This window comes from Meles meles, chromosome 1, assembly GCF_922984935.1.
Source record: "Meles meles chromosome 1, mMelMel3.1 paternal haplotype, whole genome shotgun sequence".
Classification (NCBI taxonomy): domain Eukaryota; kingdom Metazoa; phylum Chordata; class Mammalia; order Carnivora; family Mustelidae; genus Meles; species Meles meles.
The window spans coordinates 215,675,293-215,698,663 of record NC_060066.1 but is presented as its reverse complement, the minus strand read 5'-3'; the positions used below and the strand labels follow the sequence as shown (position 1 = coordinate 215,698,663).

Here is a 23,371-nt window from a genome sequence, read left to right as displayed (position 1 = left end):
CATTTATTTTCTGTGCCCGAGACGCGGCCCCTCTTCGCCAGTCCAGGGGTGCCTGGGTCAGAAGTTTCGGGAGGAAAGTCATGGGACAGAAAGGGACAGGCCTGTCTCTGCCCCAAGGGACACACCACACAGCTCTGCCCTGAGCCTACCAGGCCTGGCTGCAGGCCCACCTCCCAGCTGTTGCAAGCCCTTCCCCACTGTCCTTCTTCCTTCTCTGGCAGCCCCTGGAGTCCTGAGGCCCCCGTGGCTGCCTGCCCTGCAGGCCCGTGGGCTTCCCCTCTGCAAACCCCACCCCTCCTTGTGACCACTTCACCCCGGGTCTGTTTCTGCTTCGACCCCCTCTCCTCTGGCTCCCCCCGGCCCAGGGTTTTGAGGGAGTGAAGAAGGGCCATTTGAGCCAGCGAGCCTGAGTCAGCCCGAGTCAGCCTGAGTCCAGCCTGAGAACTGCGCTGAGCGGCTCCTTCTGCTCCCAGCTCCCCCCCCCCCGCCCCCGCCAGCAGGAGGCCGGAGCTCGGGGCGCCCTACCAGCTCGGGGAGTCCTTTCCCTGGTGCCCAAGCTGGTGCAGGCAGGAGGCAAAGCAGGCCTCTCCCTGCTGGAGCCCCAGGACTGGAGCTGCCCCCCCCATGGGTCCCCGCCATGGGAAAATGGAGACGGGGGCCGCCGGCCTGTGCCTCGCTGCTCCCCCAGTCTCTGGCTGAGTCCTGAGCCCTTCCAGTGCGGGGGGGACGCTGAGCCCCACGCCCTGGAGGAGAGTGCTCTCCCCGGGCAGCTCTGGGTTCTCAGGGGTAGGGGTCCTGGTGCGCAGGAGAGGGAGGGGGCTTCCTCCAGCAGTCCCGCTGAACGGGCACCGTGGCCGCAGCCGGTCCCGCCGGCCTCCTCCTGCCAAGAGGCCCGGAGGGCGGAGCGCAGTCTGGTTCTGGTGGGCGTCCTGGACGCTGACGAGCTCTTACCCGGCACCGGGCCGTCCTCCCGCACCCTTCGGAACTCAGGTCTGGCTGCGGCAGATGGTGGGCGAGGGCTGTCACGGACACTCTAGAAGTCGCGACCCAGGGCATAGGGTGAGCAGCAGGCGCGGTGGTGGGGGCCGGAGGAGCGCCTGCGGGGTCTGCTGGGCACTGCCTCGGGGCAGCAGGTGGTGCTCGCAGCCAGCCCTGCCGCCACCCTGCCCGGGCCTGCCCTCTTCGGCCAGGCCCCGTGGAGCAGGGAGGGGCCACACTGGGGTCCACGTGGGCAGGAAGAGGCAGACCTTGCTGGAGGATGCTGTCGTCCACTGCCCCAGCGAGGAAGGAAAGCTTCCTCCCACCAGCAACAGCGCAGCCAATGAGAAATGTCATAGCAGCTAATGAGAGACCATCCCAGCCCAGCCGATGAAAGGTCACATTTCCGACGCCCCCCCCCCCCCGCACTGTAGGAGAGCAGCTTTTCCTCTACGACAAGGTCCCCTCTGTGGTTGCCCCTGCTTCAGTCTCCACGCGTGCAGAGTTTTCCTGCAGCCTGTTGGTCTCAGATTGCTATTTCCAAAGAAACCATTTTTGCTGGTAAAACAACGGGCAGTTTTATTTTTTTGACATTCACAATAGATTGAATCAACAAGGGTTGAATGCAAACTTGTAAAACAACGAACAAAATTGTATTTCAAATGAACAAAACAACCACCAAGAAAAAAGAAAACGAACCTATGCAACTCCGGAGAATGATATTTGGACTAAAGAAAAAAATCATGGCAAGCAAATACCGAACTCGTAAGTTGTCAGGATTCTCATAATGGCCGCAGCCCTGAGACAAGGGTCTGTGTCTTCTAGGACAGAGCCAGCGAGCAAACAAGTTCTGGACAAAGGAAGCTGAGTTCCTGTCAGGAACAGAGAGGGATGCACACTGTGGTTTGTCTGGAACCGGAGCTCTCGGTGTGACCTTGTGATTATACGTCTCTCAGCGCATCTGTGCATGTGATACCCACGAGTGAGGGAGGGGTGGGGACACACTTTCTAAAGCATTCCCTGTGAAGCCCTAGCAGCAACGACACGGCAGCACAGTTAGCATGCCCACTCCGGCTCGGTCCAAGACCTATTCTCCGGGACGGAGAGGTAAGATGGCGCATGAGTAGGGGACCCTAATTGCATCCCGTCCCTGGAATTCAGCTAGCGAGCTATCAAACCATTCTGAACACCTGCAACCTCAACGGGCATCTAAGAAGAGAACTGCTGCAACTCTACACATAGAAAATGACCACTTGCTGCAAGACACAACGCCAAGATGGAAGAACTCAGCCCACAAAGCGGCGGTACTGACAGCCGGGGGTTTGCACATTGTGGAGATACGTAGGGCATCAGGGTTAGAATTCAAAACGACAATTACAAAGATACTAGCTGGGCTTGAAACAAGCAGAGACAACACTAGAGAATCCCTTACTGGTGGAATAAAACAGCGAAAATCTAATCAGGTCAAAAATTTTAAAAAAGCTATTATTGAGACAAATACAAAAATGGAGGCCCTCACTGCTGGGCTAAATGAGGCAGAAGAGAGAGTTGGTGCTACAGAAGACAAACGCTGGAGAATAAAGAGACCGAGAAAAAGAGAGGTGAACACGTACTGGATTATGAGGGGAAGATTCAAGAGATCAATGACGCCAGAAAGTAGGACAATATTAGAATAATTGGGGTCCCAGAGGAAGAGGGAAAAGAGAGAGGGGCAAAAGATATATTTGAACAAATCATCACTGAGAACTTCCCTAATCTGGGGAAGGAAACAAGCATTCAAGTCCAGGAGGCACAGAGAACACCCCCTCCCCATCAGTAAAACTAGGTCAACACCTTGACATGTAATAGTGAAGCTTGCGAATTTCAAAGACAAACAGAAAATTCCTGAAAGCAGCTCAGGACAAGAGGTCCTTAAACCACATGGCTAGAAACATAAGGCTGGCAGCAGATCTATCCGTGGAGCCTGGCAGGCCAGAAAGGATGGGTATGATATCTTCAAGGCACGAAAGAAGAAAAGCATGCAGCCAAGAATACTTTATCCAGCAAGGTTGTCATTCAGAATAGAAGGAGAAATAAAGAGCTTCCCGGACAAACAGAAACTAAAAGAATTTGTGACCAATAAACAAGCCCTGTAAGAAATACTGAAGGGGGAATCTTTTAAGCAAAGAGAGTCCAAAAGTAACATAGACCAGAAAGGAACAGAGATGATCTATGGAAACAGTAACTTTACAGGGAATACAATGGCACTAAGTTCATCTCTTTCAACAGTTACCCTGAATGTAAATGGGTTAAATGCTCCAATCAGAAGACACAGGGTATCAGATTGGATTAAAAAAAAATCAATATACTGTCTATAAGACACTCATTTTAGACCCACAGACACCTCCAGATTTAAAGTGAAGGGGTGGAAAACCATTTACCATGCTAATGGACATCAAAAGAAAGCCAGGGTGACAATCTTCATATCTGACAAATTAGATTTTAAGCCAAGGACAATAATAAGAGATGAGGAAGGACATTATATCATATTTAAAGGGTCTATCCAACAAGAAGATCTAACAATTGTAAATATTTTTGCCCCTAATATAGGGACAACCAATTATATCATGCAATTAATAACAAAATTAAATAAACACATTGATAAAAAGTACAATAATAGTAGGGGACTTTAACACCCCATTTGCAACAATGGACAGATCATCTAAGCAGATCAACAGGGAAACAGCGGCGTTGAATGACACACTGGACCAGATGGACATCACAGATATATTCAGAACATTCCATCCCAAAGCAACAGAATACATGTTCTTCTCAAGCACACATGGAACGTTCTCCAGAAGAGATCACATAGATCACAATAGTGCACATCACAAATCAGGTCTCATCCAGTACCAAAAGATTGGGATCATTCCCTGCATATTTTTGGGCCACAATGCTTTGAAACTGGAATTCAACCACAAGAGGAAATTTGGAAAGAACTCAAATACATGGAGGGTAAAGAGCATCCTACTGAAGAATGAATGGGTCAACCAGGAAATGAAGGAAGACTTTAAAAAATTCATGGAAACAAATGAAAATGAAAACACAACTTTTCAAAACCTTTGGGATGCAGCAAAGGGGGTCCTAAGAGGAAAGTATATAGAGACAAAGTATATACAAGCCTTTCTTGTATATACAAAGTATATACAAGCCTTTCTTTGTATATACAAAATATATACAAGCCTTTCTCAAGAAACAAGAAAACTCTCAAATACACAACCTAACCCTACACCTAAAAGAGCAGCAGAAAGAACAGCAAATAAAGCTTAAACCCAACAGGATAAGAGAAATAATAAAGATTAGAGCAGCAATCAATGAAATAGAAATCAAAAGAACAGTAAAACAGATCAATGAAATGAGGAGATGGTGCTTTGAAAAAATTAATGAGACCAAGAAAGCCCTAGCCAGACTTATCAAAAAGAAAAGAGAGAGGGATAGAGGACCCAAATAAGTAAAATCATGAATGAAAGAGAAGAGATCACAACCAACACCAAAGAACTACAAACAACTATAAAACATATTATGAGCAACTATACACCCCAGCAAATTAGGCAATCTGGAAGAAATGGATGCATTCCTCGAAACATAAATTACCAAAACTGAAACAGGAAGAAATAGAAAACCTGAACAGACCCAAAGCCACCAAGGAAATTGAAGCAGTCATCAAAAATCTCCCAACAAACAAGAATCCAGGGCTGGATGGCTTCCCAGGGGATTTCTACCAAACATTTAAAGAAGAATTAATACCTTTTCTTCTGAAGCTGTTTCAAAAAATAGAAATGGAAGGAAAACATCCAAACTCATTTTATGAGGCCAGCATTAAGTTGATCCCAAAACCAGACAACCCACCAAAAAGGAGAATTACAGACCAATTCCCTGATGAACATGGATGCAAAATTTCCAACCAATATAGCAGTCAAGAGGATCCAACAGTACATTAAAAGGATTATTCACCATGAATGCTGATGAAGATGTTAAAATGTCTATGCCACCCAGAACAATCTACACATTGAATGCAATCCCAATCAAAATGCTGTCAACATTTTTCACAGAGCTAGAACAAATAATCCTAAAATTGTATGGATCCAGAAAAGACCCTGAATAGCCAGAAGAATGTTGAAAAAGGAAATCAGAGCTGGTGGCATCACAATTCCAGGTTTCAAGCTCTACTGTGAAGCTGTAATCGTCAAGGCAGTATGGTCCTGGCACAAAAACAGACACATAGATCAGTGGAACAGAACAGAGAACTCAGGAATGGACCCTCAGCTCTATGATCAACTAATCTTCCCCAAAGCAGGAAAGAATGTCCAGTGGAAAAAAGACAGTCTCTTCAACAAATGGTGTTGGGAAAATTGGACAGCCACATGCACAAGAATGAAACTGGACCGTTTCCTTATACCATACACAAAAATAGACTAAAAATGGAACAAAGACCTCAATGTGAGACAGGAATCCATCAAAATCCTAGAGGAGAACACAGGCAGCAACCTCTTTGACCTTGGCCACAGCAACCTCTTGCTAGACACATCTCCAAAGGCAAGAGAAACAAAAGCAAAAATATCTACTGGGACTTTGTCAAGATAAAAAGCTTTTGCACAGCAAAGGAAACAATCAACAAAACTCAAAAGACAACCTCCTGAATGGGAGAAGATATTTGCAAGTGTCTGATCAGATAAGGGCTAGTATCCAAACTCTATAAGAACTTATTAAACTCAACACCCCCCCTAAAAAAAATCCAGTCAAGAAATGGGCAAAAGACACGAACAGATATTTCTCCAAAGAAGACATACAAATGGCCAACAGACACATGAAAAGATGCTCAACCTCACTTGTCATAAGAGAAATACAAATCAAAACCACAGTGAGATACCACCTCACACCAGTCAGAATGGCTAAAATTAACAAGTCAGGAAATGGCAGGTGTTGGAGAGGATGTGGAGAAAGGGGAACCCTCCTACACTGTTGGTGGGAATGCAGGCTGGTGCAGCCACTCTGGAAAACAGCAGGGAGATTCCCCAAAAAGTTGAAAATAGAAGTACCCCATGACCCAGCAATAGCACTACTGGGTATTTACCCCAAAGATACAAACATAGTAATTCGAAGGGACACGTGCACCCCAAGGTTTATAGCAGCAATGTCCACAATAGCCAAACTATGGAAAGAGCCCAGATGTCCTCTGACAGATGAATGGATAAAGAAGATGTGGTATCTATACACAATGGAATATTACTCAGCCATCAAAAAGATGGAACCTTGTCATTTGCAACCATGTGGATGGAACTAGAGGGTATTATGTTCAGTGAAATAAGTCAGTCAGACAAAGACAAATACCAAATATCATACGTGGAATTTAAGAAACAAAACAGATGAACATGGGGAAAGGGAAGGAAAAATAAAATAAGATAAAAATAGATAGGGAGGCTGAACAAACTGAGTGTTGCTGGAGCGGGGGTGGGTGGGGGCGTGGGGTACCTGGGGGACCGGCATTAAGGAGGCACACGATGGAATGAGCACTGGGTCTTGTACTCAGCTGCTGAATCACTGACCTCTAGCTCTGAAAACCAATAATATAGTATATTTTAATTAATTGAATTTAAATAAAATTGAAAAAAATCCATTCTCTGTAAAAAAAATTTGGGTTTCTTGGGAAAATGTCTGCTCCCAGTACTGGGGCTGGGTAAGACCCAGAGAGCTGGGCACATTCTCTTGGGTCAGAAATTAAAGGAGGGCTATTGATTGGTAGGAGTAAGTCAAAAAAATCCATAAGCCAGGATAAAGGGTTTCTGGCTAGAAAAATTTGGGACAATTTGGAGACCAAAATATGTAAGAGTAATAGATTAAAACTCAGTGGATAAAACTGGAACCATAAAGCCCTCCATGACGTCAATGCATGATGGTGCATGAATGAATGAATGCGAGGGGAATTCTCCCGCTTCCAGCTGAACGCCCTTGTTCAGTCCAGAATAGTCGAGAACGGTGCACTTACACAGCCTCAAAGCATCTCCTCCAAACATGTTCATCCACATGGCTGTCCTTGCTTGTCCCGATTTCCCAGGAAGTTTCCAGAGAAACAGGGTATTTACATACTCTCAAATCATCCTGCCAAAATATACTCTTTTTTTTAGATTTTATTTTATTTGGGAGGGAGAGAAAGCGGGGCGGGGGGGGGGGCACGAGCAGGGAGGAGGGGCAGAGGGGAAGAAGCCAGATTCCCCGCTGAGCAGAGAGCCTGACATGGGGCTTAGTCCCAGGACTCCAAGATCATGACCTGAGCTGAAGGCAGAGGCTTAACCAACTGAGTCACCCAGATGCCCCTCAAAATATACTTTTTGATGATAAGTTAAAAAGTAATTTTTAAGTTTTAAAAATTAAAATTAAAATAAAATAAATTAAAATTAATTTTAAAAATTAAAAAAAATTAATTTTTAATTTGTTGAGCAGAGCAACTGCCGTTTAGAAATGACTTACCAACGTGACAGTCATTGACATCACGCTGCGTTCGTGATCTGTCCACTGTACCCAGCCCATGGAAGGCACCCACAGCTGTCCTACAGATGGGCAGCAGACACTCAGAAGGCTGGGGGTGGGCGGAGGCTTGGAGCCAAAGGTGGCTCGTGGCCGGCGGGGAGCACAGCACGGGAGGGTGGGTGTGGCCTATGTCAAGCTGCTCCCCCATACTGTGGGGCTGGGTCAGCCCGGAGCGACAGTGCTGGGGGACAAAGCCCATGTGGGACCCGGAGCAGACGGGGCCCAGGGCAGGTCCGCGGAGAGAGCTGGGCACCTCCGGAGACAGGACAGGGGACACCAGGAAGCGCTGGGACACACACACACACACACACACACACAGGCTCGGGGACTCACCTGGCTCAGGGCATCAGGCTTGGGTGCCCTGCTGCAGGGGGGCGGCTCCCAGCCTCCGGGAGGCTCCATGTCCCTCTTCAGGACCCCTCATTCCCCGCCTGCTGTCCCAGCACCCCTGCAGCAGGCCCAGCTCCCGCTCAACCCGGAACCTGCCTCGTCTAAACTGAAAGGGAAAGAGAAACTGGGGCCCCGCGAGGGAGGCTCGGCTGTTGCAGTCGGTTCAGTCGGTCCATACCGGGCTTTGCCGGGGCCAAGCTGCCTGTGACCAGGACCCCACAGGAGCCCACAGGGACGGGAGAGGGGGCGCGGGCCCGGCTGTGCAGGAGGCAGGAGGTGACCACGAGGAAGAAGAGCTCGCAAAGGGAGGGGGAGGCCACCAGGCGGGACCACAGAGGCACAGCCGTGGCACAGTTCCTCCTGCCCCACTCAGTGAGCACCGCTCAGTTCTGGCTGAGGAGTCTCTCCAGGCCTCCCTGTCCCTTAGCGGCCCCCGACTTTGCTGTAGAGCTGGGCCCCCCCAATTGTGCTTCTGCGTCTCCTCGGCTGCCCTGACACGCGGGAGCCCCCCGGCTGCTCCCCTCCAGAGCCGGCACCAAGGCCACAAGAGGAGCCCCCCTGCTTTCCTGCTCCCTGTCACAGCGTCTACTGAAGCAGGGTGACCGGCCCCCAAAGGAACCCCGTCTCCCACGCACTGTCCTCTGCCAGGGATGGGGGCCGGCTCCCACCTACACGTTCCTGAGCACAGTGCAGCACAAGGGGTCCCTCCCCAGACTGCTGGAGGCTGGGTGGGAGGGGGAGCAACTTCAGTGCCCCCCACCCGGGGGGGAGGGACACTTTGCTTTCCCTGAGCTGCACCCACTGGGTCCACACCCCACCTGTCCCCGGGATGGGGCTGGGCTGGTTCATTCCTGCTCCCATCTCACAGATGGGCGGTGGGTCAGTGAGCTTAGTAAGCAACAGGGCCTGGCCCCAGGTCTCTGGAGTGCAGTGCTCAGACCCTAACCCTAATCTCCCCACGCAGAAGGGGTTCTCCCCGCCCGGCTTCCCCATACCACTGCGGCCCCCAGAGCTGGTGACCTTGTGGGCAGCTTAGGGGTGGGGGACCCCGGCGTGCCTGGGGCCCCAAGACTCAGGCGGGGGCGCTGGCGAGAGGCAGCGCACCCCTGCTGATGCCTGAGATGGGACGTGTCCTGAGGAGTCTCCCCTGGAGCCCCATGGCTCCCACATCCCCGCTCAGCCCCGGAGCTCCTGCGATGGGCATGAAACCCTCTGACTTCCCTCATCCGTGAGGCTGCAAATCCATTACCCGTGGCGGCTTCCCTCCCAGCAGACCCATCCCGACCCGGCTGTGGGTGGCCAGCTCCACGGGCCCCGGGCAGGTCCCGGTCAGATCCTGAGGTTGAGCCCTCGCCAGGACCAGGAACCACCCCCTCAGCAGCTGACCGCTGGGGGCCCGGCGCGGACGGACCTTGAGTCCCTTCCTTGTCCTGACCTTGGCACCACGGGCCCTGGGGTCACTACCTAATCCCACTCGCTGGAGACACTGAGGAGGACAGCCTTCGTGCCAGGGAAGGAAGCAGGCAGGGGTGAAGTCACGGGGGTGGGGTAGGGGCTGACCAGTCCCCAGGACCAGCCCAGCACAGCCTCCGAGGCAGGGCGGGGGTCCGGCGGGACGCAGAGACCCACCACACCCCGCGAGCACAGGCCACGCCCTGACACCCGAGGGCCTGTGAGAGGGAGCCCCACCCTGGACGGTCACCCCTTGCTGTCCCAGGGACACGAAGGACGGCTGCACTCTGCCTTCTCATTTCCACACGGTCACTGGATGTCACTCGACAAATCGTCGAACAGACCAAGTCCAAGGGGGGTGTGCGGCCCCGTTCCGAGTCTGACTTTACAGGGGACACTGCCCGGACTGAGATGTGCCCGACGCCCCACTCGCTCGCTCATCCAGCCGACCAGCACTCACGGGGCAGCTTCCTGTCCCACAAGTGGCCCACTGGCCAATGTCCCCTGCCGGGACCCTTCGTGGGAACCTTCCCTCTGCCGGATGGCCGGGGACCAGCGAGGCCGGGGGCAGGGGCTCTGCGGGATGGTCAAGACGTCCGTTCTGGGGGTGCTGGGAGGAACTAGTTGAGCAGGGCGACCTTGGAGATGGTCTGGACCTGCCCCTCTTTGCTCAGAGGCCAAGGACATGCCTCGTGCTTGTCCAGCAAGCCAAGCAAGCCAAGGGTGACCCCATGCCCGCTGGGAGGGGGGCTTCCGGTGAGCACCTCGGGGCCTTCTGAAACAATGAGCAGCGTCCCGGAGCGAGGCGTGCGGGGGGACGCGCTCCTGTGGGACTCTGACCTGGGACTCGGCCTGTGGGTGAGACCCCACCTCTGCGATGGGCATGCTGAGACCCACCCACGCGGAGAGGCTGGGACTCCGGGGGTGGCTGCGGGGACCCCAGGGGCAGGGGGTTCTCCTGCTCACCGCTCAGTCAAAGCCCCAGGCCCTCTCCCAGGCCTCCAGTCGCCTTGGTCGAGTCAGTCTCCGAAGACGCCCATGGGCCCGCTGCTTTGTCGCTGTCCCTCAGCTGCCAGACCGGTCCCTGCTGGGGGTGGTCGCGGGCCTGGGGCGGCAAACCCGTCTCCTCCTCCCCTGCCTGCAGCCTCCTTGAAGCTCCAGCGCCAGCAGCACTAGGGAGAGACGCAAGGGAGGCGGCCAGGGGTCCCTGACCTCACGCTCCTCCCTCTAGCGGTGTCCCTGAAACTGGCTGCCTCCGTTGTGGGGTCCCCGTCCCCAAGGCCGGCAGCCCCCTCCTCACAGCACCATCCCTGGCCTCCGGGGGCTGCACTCCCGGGCTCTGGAGCTGTGGGCCGCCCGGATTCTTCCTTCCCCGGTGGTCTCCTTCGTCTCTCTGCTCCTCCTGCCTTAGAACCGGACACGGTCGCTGTCCGTGGGGGACGGGGCTGGACGCCTGCCCTGCGCCGCTCCAGCCGGCCGCACCTTCCATCCGCAGCCCCGGCCCCGGGCCCGGACGTGCAGGGCGGCGGCTCCCCGTCCCCGCCGCAGGGAGGCCTCCGCCCTCTGGGCTCTGCAGCCGGCGCCGCGCCCTGCCGGCCCTGCGACCTGGGCGAGACGAACGCAGGAGCCCGGGGTCGCGGCGGACGTCCGCCCGGGGGACCGTCTTCGAGGCGCAGTCCCCGGTGTCACAGTCGGCATCGGTAAACGGGTGACCCAGGGGTGACCCAGGGGTGACCGGGCTCTCCGCGGCGCGCCCGTGTCCCGGAGCTCCGTCGGGGGACGGGGCGTGCGCGGGGTCTCGGGTCGAAGTAAGAGCGAGAGGCCCGCAGGGCCACGCACGGGCGCTCACTCCGCTCGCCTCGACCCTGCCCCGCAAGCCGCTCGCCCGCGACCCCCGACCCAGGATCCGCGCGCGCCCCAGCAGCCACCGGACCCCAGCGGGGCCGCGCCCTGGCGACGCGGCTCTGTGCGCAGGCGCACCGCGTGCCCGCGCCCGTACGCGCCGCTCCTCCAGCGCAGGGATGCTATTGGCCGACCGGCTTATGCATATGCAAAACACGTCACCGGGCGGGGTGGGGCGGGGCCGGCTGATCGGCCGGTACCCGGTCGCGTTCTGGGGGCGTGGCCTGCGGGGAGGGGTGTGGCCAAGCTGGTCCGGAGCGGGCGGCCGCGGGAGCGGGGCGCAGGGGAGCGGAGTGGCAGGAAGACATGAGCGCGGTCGACCTTGGCCGCGTGGGCGCGTGCGTCCTGAAGCATGCGGTGACCGGGGAGGTGAGGCCAGACGAGAGCGGACGGCGGGTGGGCACCTGGCTCCTGCCCGTGTGCCCTGGCAACGGCCTCCTGGACCGGAGTCGGGGTCCCGGGAGGGTCGAGGTGGGGCTGGGGGCGCGGACGCGCGTGGGCAGTGGTCCAGCGGCACCCCTTGTCCACCCCACGCAGGCCGTGGAGCTGCGGAGCCTGTGGCGCGAGCAGGCGTGCGTGGTGGCCGGCCTGCGGCGCTTCGGCTGCTCCGTGTGTCGCTGGATCGCGCGGGACCTCAGCAGCCTCAAGGGGCTACTGGACCGGCACGGCGTGCGCCTGGTGGGCGTGGGCCCCGAGGCCCTGGGCCTGCAGGAGTTCCTGGACGGGGGCTACTTCTCAGGAGGTGCCTGTGCTCTCCTCTCCACAGCCAGAGCCGGGCCAGCTGCCTTGAGACCCCCCTCAAGCTCAGCGCATTGGTCATCCCCTCCTTGCCCAGCCCTGACCCTTCTCGCTCCAGGACCTCCAGGCGTCTTTCCTGGGTTCTGCACCTGCTTTCCTTACCCGCGTCCCCCAACCATGACACCCCTTCCGCTGGGCACAGTGGCACGGCCTGGTGCTGACGCTGGCCTCGGGTACTCACCGCCTTCCCAGGAGCCTGCAGGAGCAGCCAGGACAGGCTGCTGCTTACCCCCACACTCCCACCGTGCTGGCCTCCTCTCCCTGGCTCTCAGGATTTGCCCTCCCAGAGCCCTGGGCCAAGGGGCAGGGTCCAGATGAGTCCCGCGCCTCCCTCTCTCTGTCCCCTCTGGGTCTCCACCCCTCCTCTAGCAGTGGGGACGCTCAGCTCCCCTCTGCTCCGCTCTCCTCCTCCCTGTCCTGGCTGGGCAAGAAGGGCAGACCCGGGCTGCGTGCAGGAGGGTGGGCCAGGTGGTGGATGGGCCTGAGTGCACCCTGGGGCGTTTGCTTTCCAGAGCTCTACCTGGATGAGAGCAAGCAGTTCTACAGGGAGCTGGGCTTCAGGCGGTGAGTGGGGGACACCGCCTCCTCACCCTCTCCCTGCTGGCCTCTTCCCAGGCATGCGGCTCTGGCGGCGTCTGCTGCTCAGCTGGTCCCGCAGGGCTGTCTCCTGGGGGCTGTTACAGCTGTGGGTTCGGCTTCTCACCCACGATCAAGCCCGGGCCGGCTGCAGAGGGGCCCGGAGCCATCAGAGCTTCTCCAGTGCCTGGGTCACCTGCTCGTCGCTCGGCCTGATTAGTGACACCAGCTGAGCCACCTCCTCCCCGCTCACCCAGCCCGGCGGCCAGGCCACCCTCCCCAGATCCTGTGGGGCCCCAGACCTGCTGACCCCGCGCTGGGAGTCCTCCAGCTCTGGCCGATTGCTGGCCTGGCTGCCCCAGGGCCCCTGAGTCCCTGGTGAGATGAGGTGAAGCTCGTTTGCTGCGTGAACTGGTCTGTGCACCTTAGAGAGTCTGGGGACAGGCGCTGGGGCTTCGGAGAGGAGCCAGAGCCTGGACAAGCCAGCTGTCCCTTCGCAGGTACAACAGCTTGAGCATCGTGCCAGCCGCCCTGGGGAAGCCTGTGCGCGATGTGGCCCTCAAGGTTTGTGCCCGCCAAGGCTCGGTGGGACTCGGGGTGGAGGGACTTCCCTCTAGGGCTGACCTGGACCTGCTTCCCTTCCTCCAGGCCAAAGCTGTCGGCATCCAGGGCAACCTGTCTGGGGACCTGCTACAGAGCGGAGGGCTGTTGGTAGTTACCAAAGGTGGGCTGGGGAAGGGGCGTCAGAGGCCAGTGCCTGGTCCCACGGGGTGGGAAGGCCTTGCCGAGGTTGGCTGTGTGCCCTGACCCTCCTCTTCCCTTCCTCGGCCTTGTTTCTTTTGTTCAGTCTTCTCTGTGGGGTGACGCAGTTCTTGGCTTAGCTGGGTGCGGCGGGGTCAGAATGGCCCACGGGTCAGGGCAGCCAGGCGGGGTCACGGACAACGAGGGCTGCGCTGTCCTCCCGGCCTGCAGGGGTACCCTGACCGCCTCCCCGCTGCTGTAGGTGGTGACAGAGTGTTGCTGCACTTCGTTCAGAAGTCCCCAGGCGACTATGTTCCCCAGGAGCGCATCCTGCAGGCCCTGGGCCTCTCTGCGGAGGGCTGTGCCAGCGAGTCGCCCCAGGTGAGCTCGGGCCTGGGCGGTGGGGGGGGGCACTGCCTGCTGAGGACAGCCTGTTACGCACACCCACCTTCCCTGGGTTGAGCGCTGGGTGTGGCCAGGTGTGAGGCTGGACCTTGCAGGCTTTAGGTCGTTTTGGCTCGTGGCAGCCCAGGATGTCACTGTCACCCCAGGCTGCAGAGGGGTAACGGGCTAAGAGCAGTGGGGAACCGGGGGCAGCTGGTGCACCCGTGGGCACAGCAGGGCCCTCCCCAGACGACAGTCATCTACCCAGGGGTGCGGGGCAGACAAGCCGCCTGTCCTCCAAGCCTCAGTGCAGGGGTGGGGGCAGCGCTCATCCCAGGTGACCATAGCCAGCATCAGTGAGGTCCTGGGGGCTGGCCTCCTGTGCTCGAATGAGGGACGTGTCCAGCACTTGGGCCCCAGACGGCTGGTGGGTGGGACCAGCGGCCCTTGATTCCGGGAAGGCTGGCCGGCCTGACGGGGCCTCTGCTGCTCCACAGTGTGATGAAGAAGTGTGCACAACGTGAACCCCTGAGGCCTCTGGGGATCTCGAGGCGGCTGCTGGTTCGGGCCTGCTGGGAGCCAGACGCGAAGAGTCTTCCCGGGACGGCTCACTGGGGCGCTAAGCTCTGCTGGGTCCCAGGGCAGCCGAAAGCATTAAACTAGGTTTCCTCGTTGGCTCTGAGCCCCAAGTCCTTGGCTCCTCTATCTCTGTTTTTGCCCCCCTCCGGCCAGCAGGGTGGTCAGGGGGCCAGCAGGGCCGTCAGGGGTCCGCAGGGCGGTCAGGGGTCCGCGGGCTTCCCTGGGAGGGGTGGGGAGTGCTGGAAATGCCCCTGTAGCCTCCCCGGTGATGTCAGGCCTGTGGCACAGGAGAGTCAGGGGTCTGAGGACAGGCCCGGGGGGCGGGAGCTAAGGGTGGGATGGGGAACCCCTCCAGGCCGGGCTCAGTGCTCATGTCTGCTGGGTTCCGGGGAGGAGGAGGTCTCGTCCTGACAGTGGGACTTAGGGAGAAGAAGGACCTTCCCTGATGGGATGATCCATCATCCCGGGGTGTCTTGGCCCAGCTGGTTCAGCTGGCTCCCCCAGGGCCACTCCTTGGCGCGGGCAGCAGGCCCGGGAGCCTGCCGTGTCCAGAGTGGAAACCTGCCCCGCCGCCCTTGTCAGGGGCTCTCCGGTCTGGTGGGTTCAGATGATCGTCTCAGCACCTCCCGTCCCCCCCTGGCCTGGCCTTGGTGAGCACGGGGGCCTCCTAACTGGCCTCCCAGCTTCCTCCCACTTTACCGCCCCCTGCCCATTCAGTCCTTCTCTCCGGGGTCATTTAAAAACCCAGGGCAGGTGACAATGTCCCTGTGTGGTTTAACTCCTGCACGGGCCTCTATTTACATAAAAGCTGGTCTCAGTTCTGAGCTACGGCTCCCCAGTCCCCTTGGCCCACCTGCCAAGCTCAGCAGCCCTCCCTCCCCTCTGAAAGGGGGGATTGCAGAAGGCCAGTATTTGGAGATGTCCTGGTCACTGCTGTGCCCACAGCCCGAGGCCCTGGGGACGGTCAGCAAGAGTGGTCCCCCGTCCACATGGTGCCCTGCTGTTTCCCCTCCTGGCTGCTGCCCTGCCCGAGGCCACCACTGAGGCCACCAGCAGCCGGTGCTTCTGGCCTGGGACTGCCATCCCGACTGCCTCCGGGGCCCTCCTGAACAGACAAGGCCACTGACTTCTTTGAAGCGTTTACTTAGCTCAGGGCTAAAGCGCGTGGACAGCTGACAAGGGCGCTCTGGAGAGTGGGTGCAGACAGTTAAACAGGTCTACGGGGCGGGGCGCAGCGGCCCTGGCCTCCAGCGCGGAGGGCCCCGGCGGCGCCGCTCTCCCGGGGGCTGCGGCTGCACTCTGGGCACGGGCCGGGATGCATGGGGCCTCGCCCGCTGCTCCGGCTGCGCGGAAGGGACGCCCGGCCTCGGGCGGCAGGTGCGCGTGGGCCACGCAGTGCGGCTCGCCCCGTGGCTACCAGACGCGGCAGCGCTCTTGCGGGTGCATGTGGGTGCCCTGGGCGCAGTGGAAGGCTTCCGCGAAGGCCGCCAGGTTCTGCAGCGAGCCCAGCACCCTGAGGGCGACCGGGGGCCTGAGCCGGCCTCCCTGGGTGCGCGGGCTGGGGGTGGGGGTCTGCCCGCGGCTAGCGGGGGCTACTTGCCTGTACTTCAGGGGGCTGTGCACGTCGGTCTTGATGGACTGTATGGCAAACTCGGGCCGGTAGGACCCGCACCACACCTATGGGTGCAGGAAGGGCGTGGCTGTGGGCCTGGGGGAAGGGCGGGCCCGGGGGGTTGGTACGGAGACATAAGGGCGGCCCAGAGGGAACCCAGGCGCAGGTGGGGCGAGCCTGGGGGGACAGGCCGGGCTGTGGTCTCATTCCTTTCTAGGCGTGAGCGAGTCGAGTCCCCCTGTCCCGGGCTGCCCCTTCTTGGGTGCGGGGGAGGGAGCCCCAGCTCCATCCGAACCCTCGGGGCTCCAATCCCCGACCATCCTTTTCCTCTAGGAGCCTTTCCAGGCTTGTAAGTTCTGGTTCTGCCTGGCTTGCCCGCTCTCCACAGCCCAGGAAGCATCCCATAGTGGAGGCCCCTGACTGGTTCCCAGGGGGCCCGGCGGCTGGCCGGCCGGGGACCTGGGCTGCTACCTGCGCGTAGTTGATGAAGAACAGCTGAGTGTAGCTGAGCTCCAGCCCCGGCAGCTGCCGGTCCTTGCCGCCTTCTGCCATCCACTTGAGGTAAGCCTGCAGGTACCACACAGGCGCTGGGCCCAGGCCGGCCCTCGCTCCCAGGGGACCCCCAGCCCGCAGGGACTCTGGAGTCCTGGCGCCCAGGCCTATGCCTCCTGCTGGAGGTCCTGCTTCTGCCGCTTACGGTCCTTTGAGCACCCCCAGGGACGGTCGCTCCTTCCTTAATGGCCTAGCGGTCGTCTCAGGGCTCCGCTGGCTGGGCTCGGGCAGGCGGCCACGCAGGACCCACCCGGAATGAGCTCCCGAGGCCCAGGGCCTGGGGCTGCAGGGGTAGGGGCTGCCGTGGCCGGTGGGTACGTGGGGAGCGTCACTGTCTCACGTGGAGATGGACAGCGGCTTTCCCAGAGGTCGAAGGCTCCTCTGAGGTCGGGGCGAAAGGTGGGCAGAACAGCCAGGTGCCTACGGCCAGGCCGGCTCCCCCGGGGTCCCGCTGCCTCCCAGGACCGATGGAGGACCACCCGACCCACCTTGTATGCCTGCCGCACCCCTCCGTTGTCGGCGATGTTTTCCCCGAGCGTGCTGAAGCCGTTCACCTGTGCACAGGACCCGGGATGGCAGAGGGGTGGTGCCCGGAGCCGCCTTGCCTCCCCCGGGGCCCAGGGCCGGGGCGCGGGTGCCCCGGGGGTGGCGGCGCGGCCGGGCTCGCTCACGTTTTGGTTGTTGGCCAGATCCCAGGAGTAGTTCCCGTACTGGCGCACCATGCACTCCGCCTGCTTCCGGAAGTGCTGGGCCGAGAAGTTGCTCCACCAGTCCAGCATGTTGCCGTTCTTGTCGAAGTTCCGGCCTGGGCGGGCACGGGTGCGCTGCCCACACGCCGTCCCTGCCCAGGGCCAGCCTCCCCACACGTGCCCCCGGGAGCCCCGGTAGCTAGCGCGCGCGTGTGAGCGGGGAGGGGCCCCGGAAGGACACCGGCCTGCTTGAGAGGTCGGCACGGTGTCGCCGGCTGCTCGGGTCTGGGAGGGGGGCTGTGGGAGTCTCCCGTGCCACCCCCGAGGTCAGGGCCTGGCCTGTCTGGTCTCCGGGTTTAAGACCCTTGCTGGGGTGTCCAAATGGTCTGGACCCCAGGTAAGGGGAGCGTGTGGTCCTGTGGGGCACAAGAGGCTGCCCTCAGAAGGTCAAGTGGTCAAGCCCGCTGGGAAAGCCAGCCTTGCTGGGCTGCAGCGGGAGCCTGTGTGCACGGTCACAGGCCCCTAGATCCAGGCAGGTGTCCCCAGCCCATGGTGCGGGGCAGGAACATCGGGTCAGCACATCCCTAGGCTGGAGGATGCTGGCTGTCCTGGAATGACACCGGTCAGGCTCCCGGGCAGGACCTGCGGCTTCGAGCTACCCGGGCGATGGTGTCCCTGTCTCCATGTCACAGGCGCAGGGAGGGCCAGCGAGTGAGGTGGGGGCAGGGTCAGGCCCTTGTGCCCTCTCCTCCATGGCTCTGCCTAGCGCCAGAGGCCCAACTGGGACCTGCCACCCAAGACCTGTCCTGCCAACACAACTGCCCTGGGGACCTGGCGAGTCCTTCCCATGCCCTGGGCTTCGGTGTCCCCACCTGAATCCCGAAGGGCTTGACTGGATGGCCCTAGGGCCCTGTCCCTCCAGCCCCTCCCGGAACTGCGGCTCGGTGCAGAGGGGAGGAGTGCGTGGGTGTGTGACTTGGCGGCGTCGCTTGGAGCTCCCCACGCAGCTTCCCTACCGTTGTCGTCAAAGCCGTGAGTGATCTCGTGTCCAATCACCATCCCAATGCCCCCGAAGTTCAGGGCCTGGGGCTGCTCCTTGCTGAAGAAAGGGGGCTGCAGAATCCCAGCGGGGAACACTGCTCGGGGACAGGTGGGGCAGCCCTGAGCGCGCGCCCCCATGGGCCAGCTCGGGGTGGCCCCCCTGGGGCTCCTGCCTCGGGACCCCATGGCCCAGGAGGCGGGGCTCCAAACGGGCCCACGTTCCAGACCAGAAAGTCAGGGCCCGGAGCGGAGGCCAGCAGATCCAGGCTCTTCCCACCATTCTCGGCTGCCTTTGGGGCGGGGTGTGCAGCCCCGTCTCAGGACCCCCCACCGCTCACAGACAAAGGAGAGGAGCGTCCCCACAGCTGGGGTGATGGGGGACGTTCCTACGGGAGGGGAGAGGTTCTCTCCTTCCGGGCACGGGCTGGAGGTGCCCCCCAGGAGGAGGGGCTGGGGCCGGTCGGAGGGCATGAACGTACCTATCTGGTTTCGGTTTGGGGAGTAGAACGCGTTGACCACGGCCGCCCCGATGATCCAGCTGTGACGAACAGGCGGTCCTGGAGCCCGTGTCTCCGAGCCCGCCCTCCAGCCCCCCTGCCGGCTACAGTGTCACTTCGGGCCCCTGTCACGGTGGCTGTGCCGTGAGACCGCGTCGCCCACAGCCAGGCGAGGTCTGGGCAGTCCACAGATCCGAATCCTCCCCGAGCCCCAGAGCAAAGGCACAGTGGGCTCCGAGTCGGACCCAGCACCGCCCCCGCCGCTGGCCCGGCCTCAGCCCACCCGCTCCCACGTGCCGTCCCCACTCACAGGTTCTGGTCCACTTTCTCCCGCAGCTTCTTGAGGCTCCGCTGGGCTCCAGCCTTGAGGTTCTGAAGACCATTTTCAAAGTACTGGTCCTCAGAGAAGTTCAGCTGTGGGAGAGGGATGGTGAGGGCAGGGGCCGGGAGCGGCTGGGACGGGCCGTGGGGCTGGCCGGGTAGTCCCCTGCAAGGCCAGCGGACTCTGGGTGCGGTGGGGGGAGGGGGCCTTTGGTGGCTTGGGTCTCCCTATCCGACTCCGGAGCCGCCCACCCAGGGAGGGGCCCAGGTTAGTGCCAGAACCGCCTGCGGGGGCCCTGGAGGCTCCTGGTTCGCAGGACTGGGTCGGGGGCCCATCGGGGTGGGGTGAGGGGACGGGGAGGCTCTGGAAGCTCCTGGGCTGCGGGCGGGCCGCACATTGGAGTACTCGTCGTCGAGGTGCTTATTCCTCTCCTCCAGGATGTAGTCTGGGTACCCGATCTGCTCCCGGATGTGCATGGCCTAGGGAGGACATCGGGCCAGTCTGTGCCTCCCCACGGGGATCCTGGCTGCCCCCCGCTGCACTGCCCTGTGGACAAGGGGCTCAGGGACGCGGGCCCTCCGTGCGGGCTGTGGGGAGTTTAATGGGGACAGATGTGGACCAGCTCAGCTCAGGCCGGAGGTCTGCCTGACAGCCAGCCGGGGTGTGACGGGGCGAAGGCTGGGCGGAGGCGCTCAGCGTCCCTTTGTCACACTGGCCCAGAGGGGCTTCTGCTCCGAGGTCATGGCCACCCACACCTGTTCCCAGGGGTGCTGGGGGCGTGTCTCCCACAGTTGGCTTCTGGTCCCTCCTCTGCCCGCAGCCTCTTTCTGGGCAAGGCACACCCAGCGCTTGTGATGTGTGGTCACCCCGGGAGCCCACGCTGGGGCTGCCCTCTCCTGGCGGGAAGTCCTCGGGGCTCCGGCCGCCCGCCCACCTTCTCCTGGGCCTTCTTCTTGGACGCCTCGTCCATCCAACCCAGCTCGTCCAGGGTCTCCACGAACACCGCCCGCACCTTGTTGATGAGCTCTCGGACCTGGCGGCAGTGCATGGCCCCTTGTCCTGCACAACCAGCTTTGGGGTCTCTGCAGGTGTCGGGCCCAGAGCCCCATCCTTGCTGTGGCGTTGCGGTGGGGATGAGGGACGACCCCCATGGGGACAGGGGTCATGGCTGTCAGTATTTCACCTGGGTGGGCCTGGGACCTGCCCACCCCTAGACTCCCAGCCTGTAGGACCCGGTCCTTTTCCCCGACAGACCTGTAAGGTTGGGGGTAGGGCCTCTGGCCTCCCCACGGGAGGGGCGCTGGGCACATGCGAGCTCCCAAAATCACTGAGCACACACGGGCAGCTGGGCGGCCCTTGGGCTTCCCACCCCAGGAGCCAGGAGTCACCACACGGGGCTGGGACACCCCCCACATGGTGGGCGAGCATCCCTGCGGGGAGAAGCACCTGGCCCCGGGGCCGTGGGCCATGGACAGGGGCGGAGCACCCACCGCGTTCTTGCTGTCTCCGGGGAAGGCCTCCCTGACGTAGAGGGAGCCCACAGCGCTCTCCATGTTGCTGTTGACGTAGCTGACGCACTCCCGCCAGCGCACCTCCTCCACCGTCGTGCCGTACAGCGCCTGTGGCGGCCGGCCACGGTCACGGCCACGGTCACGCTCACGCTCACTCCCTGCTGCCTTTACCCGCACCTGCTTCCCTGTCCTCGGCCTCGGGGAGCCCAGGAGCCAGTGGGGGGGCACGGAGGAACTCAGAGTCCCCTCTGAGGGCTAGCCACAGGTGTGGGCAGGAGCGAGGATGCGGTTTTCGGGGGGAGGGCCCCTGACTCAGGCTCTGGGTCGTGCCTTTACCCCGGGGCGGTGGTAGGGCCCTACTCAGCCCCCAGCGCCTCCTTGCCCCCTGTTCTTGCCACCCTGGCCAGGCTGTGTGGCCGGATTCTGACCACAAGGACTCCAGCCCCACCCGAAAGCACAGGCTCGTGGTGACGCTGGAGGCCCTGGGGGCCCGATCCGGCTCAGCCGCGAGCCCTAGCTCTGCGGTCCCCCAGTTTTCCCATCACCAGAGAGATGCTTGGTCGGTCATGTCTCCGACCCAGCGCGACAAGCAGGGCTCCGGACTTGCCCCCAGCTGCTCTGCTGTGTTTTCCTGACGTGCTGGAGGACTTCCCGTCCCATTCTCCAGCGAAGACCCAGAGTCCCCTGACTCCCTGCCCCTCCCCCATTTGTACCTCAGCTGTCTGCCGTGGCCCCTCTGTCTGCCGCTGATGCCCTGCACCAACCTGTCACCCCCCCCGGATGATGGCACCTGTCTCCACTCTGACTCCACGCCCCCTCCGATCGTCGTCCCAGAACAGCCACCGAGACCACAGGGCTTCCCAGTGGCTCCCCTGCTCTGCCCTGACTGTACCCCACTCCACCTCCAGAGCAGCCGGAATGACCGCGCCAGCAGGACACCAGCTTGTGGGTCCCACTCTTATGGCCTCGGCAGCTTTCAGGGCGTGGGGAATCCAGGCATCGGTCCCGTGATGGCTGGCCCCATCTCTCTCCCTGACCTCATCGTCCTTTCCCTCACGTGGCCCCGCGGTGTTCCCTGCCTTGGGAATCTGCCCCGGTCACTCTCTCCTCAAGGTCTCCAGCGTCAGCTTCACAGAGAGGCTCTCCCTGTTCTGCCCCTTCTCCTGCTGTTCTACTTGTTGCTTTCGAAGGAGCGGACTTCCAGCTTGTCGACGGCCCCCAGAGGGCAGGTACCTTGCTAGGCTCTTTCATGGCTCTGACCCCAGGGTGGACCTTGGTGTTTGGCCCACAGCGGGCGCTCCGTACCGTAAACCGAGTGAGCCAGTGGCAGGACAGGGCAGGAGCTGCCTCTGCGGGGTCTCACCTTGCGGTAGTTGGCCCGTGCCTCCTTGAATCGCTGGCTCAGGCTGCTGATGCGGTCCAGCACCAGACGCCAGACCAGGTAGTTCTGCACGGTCCTGAGGGCGGGGGGCAGAGCGTGGGTATGGAACAGGGGCGTGCTGTATGCCCAGAGATTACTGGTCCTATGGGCTGTTGGTCGACAGGTTCTGTGCCGAGCAGAGAACTCGCCGTAAGCAGGGTGGTGGAGAAAGCCTCGAGGACAAGCCCCAGATACAGCCTGTCTGCTCCGGATGCTTGAGACACCTTGAGTAGGGTGCGCTTCTCTCTCTAGGGCTCTGTCAGCCACTACCATTGACCCGCTCCTGTCCCTCACTCCCTGAGTAAATGCTCCCTGGGGTCCTCTCCTGTCAGGGACAGGACGCAGCGGCGGGGATGCTGCAGCCTCTGGGACCTTCCCTGGCTCCTCACCTGGCTGAGTAGACATCGATGATGTCTTCGAGGTTCTGGAGGTAGGGGATGCCGTAGACCACCACTTCTTCATCCGGCAGCAGCTCGATTTTGACAGAGGACAGCACAGATTGTATGAAGAGCGTCCAGTTAAACCCCTGGGGAAGGCGGGCATGGAGAGAAAGAGGGAGAGATGGAGAGGTAGACATGCCCCTGGGCATCCAGAAAATCCAGCTCCCACCCAAGAATCTTCAGAGAACGAGAGAGAAGGCACAGACGAGCAGCCCCGGGGGAAGGTTGGGTGAGAGCACCGTGCCCACAGACGTGGCAAGAGATTATGCCGATGTATTTAAAAACTCCAGGGTGGTGGGAAAATCCCTGAAAAAACCCCACAACGTAGCAACATGACCAAAGAGTACCCATACAGTCTTATATGTAATAAACGGATCTTTAATTTGAAATACTCCCGTGTAGACATTTCCATGCTCATCTGGCTCTTCGGTGGATGGTCTCTGACGTTTAAAGAAGGCACACTGCCAATCCGCCTTGAACTTCCCAGAAGAGAGCCGGAAGAGAATGTTGGAATGAGGAAGCCAAGAGCAACTTAATACTAAAAGAAGGATGTCACAAAAAGAAGGGAACAGCCTGTCTCACTGAGGGTCGTAGATACAGAGACCTTAAGGAAAATCTTAGGAATTAGGACTTCTCTGGACCTATATAAGATGGATAATACATCACAGTCAAATTCCATGTAGTCAGGCGGTTCAAGTTTGGTGCGATATTCGAAAATCGAATCCCGTGACTGACTGTGATGGCGACATAAAGCAGGAAAATCCCACCCAATTCTGATGGATGCAGAAAGGAGGACACTTGTTCAATGTCACATCTGTTCAGGACAGAAACTCTTAGCGGACTAGAAGCAGGAGGTGAGTTTGCGCGTCTGATGAAGGGGGCCTGTGTCCGAGAGCAGCGACACAGAAACGAACGTGTCG

The 23,371-nt window shown here is 60.0% G+C and overlaps 2 protein-coding genes across 2 annotated transcripts in view; one reads left to right on the top strand and one right to left on the bottom strand.

Annotated features, from left to right (window-relative positions):
- Positions 1 to 11,512: 11,512 nt before the first annotated feature.
- Positions 11,513 to 14,463, top strand: PRXL2B (peroxiredoxin like 2B). Its single transcript, XM_045980153.1, has 7 exons — positions 11,513 to 11,658; positions 11,827 to 12,031; positions 12,600 to 12,651; positions 13,164 to 13,227; positions 13,312 to 13,387; positions 13,667 to 13,785; positions 14,286 to 14,463. The coding sequence occupies exons 1-7, from the start codon at positions 11,596 to 11,598 to the stop codon at positions 14,310 to 14,312; spliced, it is 606 nt and encodes a 201-aa protein (XP_045836109.1). The 5' UTR covers positions 11,513 to 11,595; the 3' UTR covers positions 14,313 to 14,463.
- Positions 14,464 to 15,534: 1,071 nt separating this feature from the next.
- The window catches only part of MMEL1 (membrane metalloendopeptidase like 1), a 30,946-nt gene continuing 23,109 nt past the window's right edge, over positions 15,535 to 23,371 (bottom strand). The window contains exons 14-26 of the mRNA XM_045985051.1: positions 22,401 to 22,537; positions 21,955 to 22,048; positions 20,571 to 20,699; positions 20,015 to 20,113; positions 19,476 to 19,559; positions 19,069 to 19,172; positions 18,741 to 18,799; positions 18,237 to 18,356; positions 17,203 to 17,336; positions 17,020 to 17,085; positions 16,451 to 16,546; positions 15,968 to 16,044; positions 15,535 to 15,880 (exon numbers count right to left, since the gene is read on the bottom strand). Of these exons, the coding sequence (XP_045841007.1) occupies positions 15,781 to 15,880; positions 15,968 to 16,044; positions 16,451 to 16,546; positions 17,020 to 17,085; positions 17,203 to 17,336; positions 18,237 to 18,356; positions 18,741 to 18,799; positions 19,069 to 19,172; positions 19,476 to 19,559; positions 20,015 to 20,113; positions 20,571 to 20,699; positions 21,955 to 22,048; positions 22,401 to 22,537 (1,299 nt within the window). The 3' untranslated portion in view covers positions 15,535 to 15,780. The remainder of the gene's footprint in view (positions 15,881 to 15,967; positions 16,045 to 16,450; positions 16,547 to 17,019; positions 17,086 to 17,202; positions 17,337 to 18,236; positions 18,357 to 18,740; positions 18,800 to 19,068; positions 19,173 to 19,475; positions 19,560 to 20,014; positions 20,114 to 20,570; positions 20,700 to 21,954; positions 22,049 to 22,400; positions 22,538 to 23,371) is intronic.

Coding starts and splice junctions, on each gene's coding strand:
- PRXL2B (XM_045980153.1), top strand. CDS start 11,596: ATGAGCGCGGTCGACCTTGGCCGCGTGGGCGCGTGCGTCCTGAAGCAT. Junction 12,032..12,599: donor CGGGGGCTACTTCTCAGGAG/GTGCCTGTGCTC, acceptor TTTGCTTTCCAG/AGCTCTACCTGGATGAGAGC. Junction 12,652..13,163: donor AGGGAGCTGGGCTTCAGGCG/GTGAGTGGGGGA, acceptor GTCCCTTCGCAG/GTACAACAGCTTGAGCATCG.